The sequence below is a fragment of the Bactrocera neohumeralis genome, chromosome 5 (genome assembly GCF_024586455.1).
Source record: "Bactrocera neohumeralis isolate Rockhampton chromosome 5, APGP_CSIRO_Bneo_wtdbg2-racon-allhic-juicebox.fasta_v2, whole genome shotgun sequence".
Lineage (NCBI taxonomy): Eukaryota > Metazoa > Arthropoda > Insecta > Diptera > Tephritidae > Bactrocera > Bactrocera neohumeralis.
This window is the reverse complement of record NC_065922.1, coordinates 63,415,454-63,425,970: the sequence shown is the minus strand read 5'-3', so window position 1 is coordinate 63,425,970 and position 10,517 is coordinate 63,415,454. Positions and strand designations below refer to the sequence as shown.

At 36.2% G+C, this 10,517-nt stretch overlaps 2 protein-coding genes across 6 annotated transcripts; both read right to left on the bottom strand.

The window, feature by feature from the left end:
* Positions 1-2,056: 2,056 nt before the first annotated feature.
* LOC126759216 (dystrophin) lies at positions 2,057-5,220 on the bottom strand. 4 transcript variants are annotated; one of them, XM_050473922.1, is made up of 10 exons: positions 4,955-5,220; positions 4,679-4,898; positions 4,367-4,616; positions 3,990-4,277; positions 3,718-3,931; positions 3,501-3,594; positions 3,210-3,327; positions 3,005-3,140; positions 2,874-2,938; positions 2,546-2,812 (listed from the first exon to the last, which is right to left on the bottom strand). In XM_050473922.1, exons 1-10 carry the CDS (start codon positions 5,157-5,159, stop codon positions 2,708-2,710), a joined length of 1,695 nt encoding a protein of 564 aa, XP_050329879.1. In that variant the 5' UTR covers positions 5,160-5,220; the 3' UTR covers positions 2,546-2,707. The 4 variants fall into 4 exon arrangements, with proteins under 4 accessions (XP_050329878.1, XP_050329875.1, XP_050329876.1 ...); XM_050473921.1 differs by having other exon boundaries at positions 2,057-2,938; XM_050473918.1 differs by having other exon boundaries at positions 2,057-2,938; positions 3,005-3,327.
* A 1,036-nt stretch (positions 5,221-6,256) lies between these two features.
* Positions 6,257-10,487, bottom strand: LOC126758385 (probable ATP-dependent RNA helicase DDX46). Of its 2 annotated transcripts, XM_050472642.1 has the most exons (6): positions 10,353-10,487; positions 10,209-10,302; positions 9,878-10,156; positions 8,731-9,820; positions 7,419-8,419; positions 6,257-7,359 (listed from the first exon to the last, which is right to left on the bottom strand). In XM_050472642.1, the coding sequence occupies exons 2-6, from the start codon at positions 10,226-10,228 to the stop codon at positions 6,339-6,341; spliced, it is 3,411 nt and encodes a 1,136-aa protein (XP_050328599.1). In that variant the 5' UTR covers positions 10,229-10,302; positions 10,353-10,487; the 3' UTR covers positions 6,257-6,338. The 2 variants fall into 2 exon arrangements, with proteins under 2 accessions (XP_050328599.1, XP_050328598.1); XM_050472641.1 differs by having other exon boundaries at positions 10,209-10,487.
* Positions 10,488-10,517: the final 30 nt, after the last annotated feature.

The window sequence follows — 10,517 nt, the reverse complement described above, 5'->3', positions numbered from 1 at the left end:
TTTCGCTCTTAATAAATCCACTTTGAGCACTATACAGAAAGCTGCCTGTTGCAATAGTGAAAGTTTTGTTAAAATTTTGTGCTTTTAAATTCTCTCAACCGTGAATTGGTACGCACACATACATAGCTTTACTATAGAGTTGATACTAACTCCCGCAAAGCTTTACTATTGAGAATACTGTGAGATGAGATAGTGGTTTCCAATCATTGATAAAAGTTAATATACACATGATATACTAGTATATATGTCCTTATATACAAATAAATATGCACATAAATGAGAAAACAACTCGGTTCTGAATTGAATATATTATATAACGTGCGTTCCAAAGTAAACAGGAATTAAAAAAAAAAAACAGAACAAATGGTTTTTTCGGCGAAATCATTTTATTTCATTCAAACTAGCCTCCTTCTGCTTCAATACAGCTTTTTGCACGGTCCAAAAGCATGTCGAACGAGTGTTTTAGCTCGTTGGCCGGTATAGCCGCCAGTATGCGGGTGCAAGCCTTTTGAATGGCCTCTACGTCTGCATAACGCTTTCCTTTCATGGACAAATGCATTTTTCCGAAAAGGAAGAAGTCGCACGGTGTCATATCAGGTGAATACGGGGAGTGGTTAACGGTTAAAATGTGATTTTTGGTCAAATAATCGTCCTTCGAATGTTGGATTCTGAGCAATTTTTTGGTCGTCAGTCAATTTGTGCTGAACAAACCGTACACACACCTTTCGTAAGCCCAAATGTTCGGTCAAAATGCGATAAATCGATGTTTTGGAGATGTTCAATTCCATTTTCATGAATTTCAATGATGATTTCGGCTGGTTTTTGATGAATTCATGCACATTCTTGATGGAATTTCCGGTGAACACGGAGTTTGATTGGCCAACATGTTGATCGTCATTTATGTCCTCACGACCACTTTGAAAACGTTGAAACCACTCGTGCACTCTGCTACGGGATAGGCAATCATCGCCATAAACTTGTTTCATCAATTGAAACGTTTCGGTAAATTTTACCAATTTTAAAACAAAATTTAATGTTGGCTCTTTGCTCAAAGCTCATAACACAAACATAGTGACACTTAAAACGCAATAACTTCACTTCCAATCGATGAAATGTCATGAAATTCTCACTGGACCATCGATGAAGATAGCAGATTCTAACACACCAGTCGACATATAGGGGCCGCTAAATTCAGAAAGTTTCCTTTGGAACGCACATTGTATGTATGTAGGTAATACTTATGTGTATTAGAGTATACCTTATTAATTTTACAGCTTTAATAATAAAATTATACTACGATAACTTCTAAAAAAATAATTAAGAATAATTAAGAAGGAGTCGAGTCCAATGTATTGAGCTGCAGGGAGTCATAATAAGTTAAGAAATATTATTCTTTTCTGTATTGGCGAAAACACCGTTTATGCGGTTATAGTCGAGTTCACAACAGCGCGCCAGTCGTTATTCTTTTTAGCTGTTTGCCGTGTGAATTGGAGATTCCAAGTGTATCCAGGTCCTTCTGCACCGATGGATTCTGCGTCGAATACTCTCAAAGCTCGAGTTTATTTATCCATTCGGACGACATGACCTGCTATGTTAGGGCCGTCGAACATCTCTGCGGTATTCGCCGTTGCCAATGCGCAAAGGACCATAAATTTTCCGAAGAGTCAGTCTAGTTGTAAGTGAGGGCAAAACGAAATATCTCCTATCATCAAACAAACAGTAGTCACACTCGCGACTTGACTCCCACGGCACTGCTGAGTCATAACTTCGAAGTCGTAGGCAATTTTCTATCTTGAGAAATATTAATGTGATCCAAAAGTGGTGGTGATTATCGTTGTGTGGTGCACTATAAACTTCTACCGCTGGGCCAAATTGTCAACAAATAACATTATTTGACGTCGTTTGCGTCAAGGTATTTTTCTGAAACGCCCGAAATTATGGGAAAACAACTCTTGGTTCCTTCGTCACACCAGCCCAATACACCAGCATTGGTTATTCGCTACATTTTTGTCAAAAACTCGTTTCATATCGTTCCGCTTTAGAAATATACTTCTAATTACGTTAACGTATTTTGATTTGCATAAAGCACACATTTTTTATTTTTAGAGTATACATAAGTAAATATTGTCTTCTACTGTTAGTAAATTGTAATTGCCATAACATACACATGGGTTTTGTCAAGTTTCATCATTAATTGGACTGCTATAAGTATGTATAACATGTACTTGATAGATTATTAATAATATACTGATATAAAGCAAATGCCAATATTTTATGTTTTCACACACCCCAATAATTTTTTTGCAGTTACTACCATTATTAATATAAATTTGAGTTAGCGTCTATATATAATAAATTTAGTTTTGGTTTTGGCGAATATCAGGTTAGGTTCAGTATATATGTAAACTGGCTTAAATGTATGTACAAACTACACTAAATACTTATTAAATTTAAATAAAATTTGTAGTAATTTACTGTTAACTTACACACTTATTGTACAGTACACATAAACATTGCATATAAAGCTGTAATAGTCATATATAAATCGACTTGCTACATTAAGTGCTGCTTCTACGCTTCTCCTCATTCTTTACGATATTATCCAGCACATTCTCCAAATTTTGTGTTGCTGCTGCTAGTTCAGTATTATCACTAAAAGAGTCCTCGACAATCTCTTTAACTTTATTCAATAACAGCTTGAAATTAATCATATCGGTGTCACGCAAGTCAACAATTTCGAATTCATCATCTGTTTCCGTTCCATTTCCCTTAGGTTTTGAACTAATTTCTGGAACAGTTTCCACACAACAATCTGTGATGGTAGTGTTCGGTATTAAAACCGAAGATCTACGCTGATTAAACCACGTACTCACATCGTTAACTGAAGCATCCGATTTGTTCGCTTCCAAATAACTTCGATTCAAGTCGGCGCCATTAACTGTGTAACATTTAATGAAATTACGAAACTTATACAATATGCTATACAAAACCTGAAATTACTTACTCGAATGTGTTAGATTGCTTCCCATAACACTAAAGTTGTCCACTGCGGCTGCTACGTTTTGCATATGAGCTTTGTCAGAATGGGATCGATTCGGCGTGCTCGACGTGGGATATGAACTCAATGACTTCGATATTTGCTGAAAGCAGATTATATACATTTTAGTATATATATTAATAAAAACAATTAAATTAAGTTCTTTTCCTACCGAAAACCTACGCATTTCATTTATGATTCCAATCAGAAAATTTTGATGCGATTGCAGAAAATCGGAAATTTCCTCATTCGTCGCAGTTTTCACAATTTTAATTTGTTTTTCCAATTTGCTAGAACGACATAAAATAAAAATTGGAAGAATTACTATTTTCTGATCTAGTTATTTCACAATACCACTATGTTTCACGAAATTTCATAAATAGTTTAAGAGCTAAAATCCAACACATAGTGGGCAAAAATGTTTAACACTAAAGTCAACAAATAAGTACGGATTTAAACTCACGAGTTCTGCTGCAATAGCCTATCGATGATAGACTGCAGATGTTCCGAAACATTTGATGCAGTTGAAGCGCTAGTTGAAAGTCCAGCAATCGAAGCTAGAATACACGTAAGATTGAAATAAACTGCTTTAAAATATATAATAATTTAAAGTTTTTAAATACAGCCGAAATCAAAATGTCCGACGCCACCTTAACAAATATTATAAAACTCATAATTACTTTCAATTGCATCCGTTTTGACTTCAACAACTGTGGTCATTGTTTCACTTTTTACTGTGTGATCAGATGCTATTATTTCCAGTTCCGTTTCATCAACACTGGTAGATTCGTCTGTATTACAAAAGCCTTTAGATTCTTCATTGCTTTGTTTCTTCATTTTAAAAAAATTGCAAATTGAAGCAAAGAAAGAAGAGATACGCTTGGGCGATTCATCCTAAACGAAGTAATACATATTCAAATTTAAAATTAATTTTTAATAAAGTAAATATTACCTCTTTGAATACTTCGGTCAGACGATGTCCTACGTTATGTTTTCCTTTTACGTAACCCTTTGCGAAACAGGATAAACAAAGGGACAAATCGTGGCACGATCTACATTTGAAGCGTATACCGATTATTTGAATATTGCAAGCAGCACAGTTTTTGTTATGTGTAATTTTTTCGGTGTCTTGCATGCGTTTAATTAAACTTATCAGATTTGCAAAAATGCTAAACTTTGTGCGATTATCATGCCATAAGTTTTTGAATTGTACCTCAGTTAAGCCATACGAATTCTGTAACTTAATATAAAAAAATAAAAATAAATATTTAACTTTTGAGTATTTAGTACTCTGTACAGACGTGAGGTAATTTGTTTATCTAGTCTGACCTTCTCAAAGCACTGTTCCATTATTATGGTTTTATTTTGAGAACCATAAGCAAGCTCCTCACCGATGTAGCTGAACATTTTCGTCAAAATATTCAGCAAATACTCGAAGTTTTTCTTTGAAACACACTTAGTCTTAGGATCATGCAGCAAATTATAAAATTCTTCACTCCAATCAAGTAATCCAATATGTTTTGAAAGTAACAAAAACATAACTTTTATTTCTAAAACAGAAATGGAATGACGTCGATTCCTAAAATCAAAATTAAATATTTAACCAACATATTTAAAAAAAATATACACATGCGCACTCACGGATCAAATAAATTCCAAAAGAAAGTCGCTAACACACTTGTTGCCTTTTCAATACGATATGTTGTGGATTTATTGAAATGTCCTAATGTTTCACAAGCATAGTAGAGATCATGAATAAACGTTGTCAGCTGGAACGGAGGTACCATAAAATTAGCATCTACGTCCAGTATGTTATATCGCCCCAATAACGCTTGCACAATTTTGTAGGGTATATTTGAAGCTAACAAAGACAAAACAGTTAATAAATTATGATAAAATATTGTTATTTGTGCTTACTAAACAAAAGTTTTTGAAGGCTTATAATTTTAGAGGCGCATCGATAAACGGTGTATTTGTAAGCGGCATGTTCCTCCCGTACAAATATTAAAATTCCTGATATTTTTGTATAATCACAAGAACGACTTTGCTTTTGGTCTTTGCAACATTTGTTTGGTAAATTTTTTACCGTTTGTGACTGCACAAATAATGCCGCTGCGTCCATTCTTTTAAATACACCAATTTCAATAGTTTATATATTTTATCAAAAATTATAACTCAATTGAATATTTTCTCCGCGGTTAATGGACGGTTTCAATTGAAGTTGTCAAAATTTAAATATTTATATTCAAAAGATTGGCAACAATGCAACAGGTTCAATGTGAAAGTTGCCACATTATTAAACTCTTACATAAACATTTGCATTAGGTGCACCCTGTGCCATGACGTTATTACAGAAGGTGATTAATAGAGAAGGTTCATGGTGTGCTGATTTCACCATCAGAAATTATTAGCGGATTTCACCAAAGTTAACATCAGAACAGTGTATTTAAGGGTTAAATGAGAAAAATAATGTTAATTTAATTTCAATGCTAAGAAATGTACGCTTACAGATTCGTTTATTTACAAAGCACAAACTAATCTGCATATAATTTAGATATTTTCTATATATTTGATATCAAAGCACTATTTCATGATGAAATGCATGAAACGTTTTAAAATTTATAACAATGTTTGTATTATATATATAGTATTTTAATTTTATTGATGTAGGTTTATAAAGTACAAATTTATATATTTATTTGCTTTGGTCATTCAAAGACTTTAAAACAATTGAAAAAATCAAGCGGTCGTACCGTGGTCGTTCTGACGACAGTGGGATCTACGTAATCGGAACCGACCCGGATTTTTTATCCGGTTAAGGACTGTAATCTTGGCAGATTTCTGCCGCTACAACAACAACCAAGCGGTCACACCTATTCACATATATAATTATGTGTGTGTTATCTACATTCTCTGTCGTAAAGTTTTTATTAACAATATAAAAAACAGACATATAATGCAACAAAACCTTCTTGTTTAAGTAAAATCATCAGTTTACTAGATAAAAAAAATTAAGACACATCGGTATCAAGAATTACGTTACTGTATCCAAGTTGTTTATAGAATGTCATGTGTTACCCAAGAATTTCGATTTAATTCTAACATTCTCTGGTTTCTCCTTCACCGGACTTAGCAATAAACTAATTTTTTTACTTAGACTTAATTTAAGCATCCATAAAATTATTCCCAAACACATAATAATCAAAAATTCCCGTGTGATTTGTGTGTCCTGATAACTAATTTATTAATATATTATATTTGATGTTTAGGTTCTACAAAAGGTTCTTATTATTACGAACGACTAGAGCACCTTATATCTGCCTTTGTTAAAAACGTGATGCGCTGAGCTTAACTTCAGTAGTTCCTCCTTGATAAGACGCGTTATTTCGCGTTTTGCCTTTTGTACAGCCAATTCACTACAGCTTTCGATCGCCAAGTATAATTTACGTTCCCCTTCAGGTGGATTTTTACCGGGTGGCACGTAGGTACCGCGAACAGTTAGTCCAGCTTCGGAATATTCTGATATTTGAGCTAATGCTTCTTTGGATGTGACCTTCCAACGAGCTTGCTGTGGGAAATCATTAATTTCCAGTTCTTCTTCATACTTTGTGAAGGAATTTGGTTGATTTGGTAGCAAAGGATTGGAGCCATCCTCGTCATCTTTTGGCTGATAATTCAATTTGTTATTTAATTTAGCAGCTAATTGTTCTACTACTGAACGTGCCGTTATCATAGGTTGTCCTGTGTTGCCGCCCTTCAGTATAGTTTCCGCAGACACTTGTGGTTTACCGTCCGCCATTAAATTCTTTGTTGTACTTATCTTCGAAGCGAGACGTTTAGCCAATTCTAACTTGTCTGAACCAGAAACGGCAATTGTAACGCTGCTGACTGTGGAAGTCGTGGTACCCGTGGTGGAAGTCACCGCTACAGCTGGTATTGGTACCGAGGTATCTTTAACTGTTCGTTTCGCTGCAAATATCTGTTCAATTTGTTGATCAATATCCTGTTCAATATCCTCCTCATCATCCGAATCTGCCAGCCCAAGTGCCGCTTTCTGCAACTTTTTACTCTCCTTTGCGGCGTTAGCTTCTTGTTCATCAAACTTGAAACCCTTTCCACTAAAGCCACCACCAGTATGAACTTTCTTGCCTTCGGCTTCTTGTGCTGTTTTGTACTCAGTCCATAACTTTTGTAAATCTTCAGGAACTTTCGCCTCGGATAATTCCAATGCTCGTATAATGTCACCAGCATAACGAGCTTGTTCTGCAGTGAGAAAAGTCCAAGCGCAGCCCTTTTTTCCGGCACGTCCGGTGCGCCCACATCTAAAAATTCAAATGGTATTATTAGTAAATATTGTAGTAAAACAAATATACTATTTTACCTGTGAACATAGTCTTCATAGTGATTTGGTACGTCATAATTTACTACAAGTATCAAGTCTTTCACATCCAAACCGCGTGCAGCCACAGATGTTGCAATTAATAGACGAACTTTTCCCGATTTAAAATCAAGTATTGTAGAATCGCGATCGAACTGGTCAATACCACCATGTAAACTCATACACGGGTACGAAGCTTTCATAAGATCTCGTAGCAATATATCGGCATTCTCTTGCTTATCCACAAACACAATTATACTACCATGCTCTTGATACACACCGAGCAACTCAAGAAGTTTGAAGAATTTTGCCTCGTCTTCTAGTATGGCTACATTCTGTTCAACATCTTTGCACACCACCGAGCGCCCACCGACAATTACTTCAATGGGCTTTTTAAGTATGCGACGTGCTAATGCCTCCATTTGCCGTGGGAATGTTGCACTGAACATTACCGTTTGTCTATCTGGACGCACATTATCGATTATGCGCATCACTTGCGGTTCAAAACCCATATCAAACATGCGATCAGCTTCATCCAGAACAATGTACGTCACCCTGCGTAAATTTGTGACACGTCCAGAATTGGCCGCCAGCATGTCGATCATACGCCCGGGAGTGCAGACAATGATCTCTGCGCCACGTTTCAATTCAGCTATCTGTTCCGATATACCAGTGCCACCGTACACGCAGACAGGGCGTAGTCCAATACTTTTCGAGAATTTACGTATGTCCTTGCCGATTTGCATACATAGCTCACGGGTTGGTGCCATGATAATAGCGATAGCTCCATCACCATCCTCTAATGGCGGCTGATCCAGTATATGCCTAAACATTGGTAAAATGAATGCGAGCGTTTTGCCACTGCCAGTTTTAGCAATACCTATCAAATCTCGTCCAGACATAATTGCCGGAATCGCCTGACATTGGATGGGTGTTGGTTTCTCGAACCCTAGTTTGCGCAAAATATCCATTTCTTTCTTGCTCACTCCACATTGTGCCCAGGTCTACGCAAAAAAACCGAAACAAATTATAAACATATTTACATACATATGTGCTTATACACGTATCAGTTAGAGGGGAAAAAATTAAATTGTAGTTGAAACACTTAATTTACCATGAAAAATAATTGTATATACAAGTACAAATATGGGTACTAAACTCCTCATATTTCAGTCAACCAAAGGCAAAATATCGCTTTTCGAATTTAACCGCATACAACATAGACAAAGCAAGAATGCAAAATTATAAATTTTAAACTAAATTTGTTCGATAAATTTGTTTTGTGAATATATAAATTTGTATAGAAAATGTTTACCTTGATAGGCTTCGGACAACCCTTCCCTTTAACTTGAATTCCTTCTAGATCGGCACGATATTTGTCTACTTCTTGTTGCGACATGCGCGCCAACTCTGGTACTTCAACGTAGAAGTTTTTACGAAATGGTGCATAATTTACGCCCGAATGGTCGATTTTAGCTAATTCTTTTCGATGCTTGTTGGCTAAATTGGCGGCAGTATCTTTAATGTCTTCTAATTCCTCCTCACTAGAATATTCCAGACTGTCCATGTTTTGTTCAATTAGCTCGCCTTTGTTAGCTTTTTCTGTACTCTTTTTAGCTACACCCGTGAGAATGACAACGCCTTGCTGTTTTTTAGGTTGTGTTACAATATGATTCACGTTTCGCACTTCTTTGTCAACTTCCTGCATATATGCATCTAAAGGATCAATATCATCATTTTCATCAACTTCTTTTTTGCTTGCTTTATCATCATCATTCTCGTCATCATCAAGTTTGGATAGCTTCTTAACTTTTGGTTTTTCTTCGTTTTCATCTTCATCATCCTCTTGCAATTTTTTCAAACGTAGAAATTTCGCGGGCGGAGAATCTGGCTCTTTCTTAATATCAGTTGCTGGCACTGCTTGATTGCCGTTGTTATCTTCTTCTTCAGACTCATCTTCCAAACTCCACTTCTTAGAAGTGCTAGATGGTATTGGTATTGGCAGAGATTTTAGATCCTTTTCATTGATTTCTAGTTCCTTCAGTTTTCGTTCAGCACGCCAGCGTTCAATGCGTTCCCTTCGTTTTATCATTTCTTGCTCAAGGCGACGTTGTTCCTCTTCTTTGTCTAATTCTTCCTCTGAAGAGCTACTCGGCTCCTCAACGACTGTCTTTACCATGGGTTGCACAGTATTACGCCTACTGTCTATTTCCGCTTCACGATCCTGATCTCGTTCTCGTTCCCGTTCACGGTCCCGATCACGATCGCGTTCACGATCACGTTCCCGGTCACGAGCCCGATCTCTATCTCTTTCTCGCTCTCTTTCCCGTTCACGTTGCTCTCGTTCACGATCTCTATCTCGTTCACGTTCTCTTGCGTTTTCTCTATCACGATCAAAGAATCTCCTACGCATGGAATAAAATCAGTTGAATTATTATATTTTTGTGAATCAGAATACTTACGATTTCTCTCGTTCATAATCTTTAGGAATTGATTTTGATCTAGAACGCTTTCGTCGCTTATCTTCCCGTCTACTCCGTTCAACTTCTCTTTGCTCTCGCTCTCTGTCTTTTTTACGGTCATCACGACCTCTACCGTTTCCATTGTCATTTCGAAAAGATTTGCTTTCTTTAGGAGATCTTGATCTACTTCTGGAATACCGGCGTTTTTCACGTTCCCTTTCCTTCTCACGCTCTCTTTCACGGTCCCTGTCGCGGTCGCGTTCCCTTTCACGGTCTCTCCTAAAATATTACTGTAAAATATATTTACAAAAGTGACATAAAAACTACTCACCCCGAATAGGACTTGGACATTATGATAAAAAGGCAATGTCGTTCACTTCCAACTAGTTGACCTTTCGACAGTTCTTGGTATTTCCCGGTAAAAACTAAATTAGAACATCCACAAGGGTTCCTATTTATTAAATTATTTTAATACTTGGTTGCTTATCTGAACACAATCGTATTTCTCATTTTTAGTAGTTAGTTCTCCAAAAAAGTATAAATGTATAAAAACAATTTCTAATAAACCAACACCAGAAAACCACGATATGATGCATTCACGCAAGTGACAAATTATTGTGAATTCATTCTGTCGTTTGAC

What these genes read in the sequence shown, in the direction of transcription:
- LOC126758385 (XM_050472641.1), bottom strand. Translation starts at nt 10,228, where the DNA reads ATGTCCAAGTCCTATTCGGG. An exon ending in ATGTCCAAGTCCTATTCGGG is followed by an intron (nt 10,157 to 10,208) that starts GTGAGTAGTTTT and finishes GTAATATTTTAG; the next exon opens with GAGAGACCGTGAAAGGGAAC. An exon ending in GTTGTCCGAAGCCTATCAAG is followed by an intron (nt 8,420 to 8,730) that starts GTAAACATTTTC and finishes TTTTTTGCGTAG; the next exon opens with ACCTGGGCACAATGTGGAGT.
- LOC126759216 (XM_050473918.1), bottom strand. Translation starts at nt 5,159, where the DNA reads ATGGACGCAGCGGCATTATTTGTGCAGTCACAAACGGTAAAAAATTTA. An exon ending in TGACCGAAGTATTCAAAGAG is followed by an intron (nt 3,932 to 3,989) that starts GTAATATTTACT and finishes TACTTCGTTTAG; the next exon opens with GATGAATCGCCCAAGCGTAT. An exon ending in CAAAACGGATGCAATTGAAA is followed by an intron (nt 3,595 to 3,717) that starts GTAATTATGAGT and finishes CGTGTATTCTAG; the next exon opens with CTTCGATTGCTGGACTTTCA.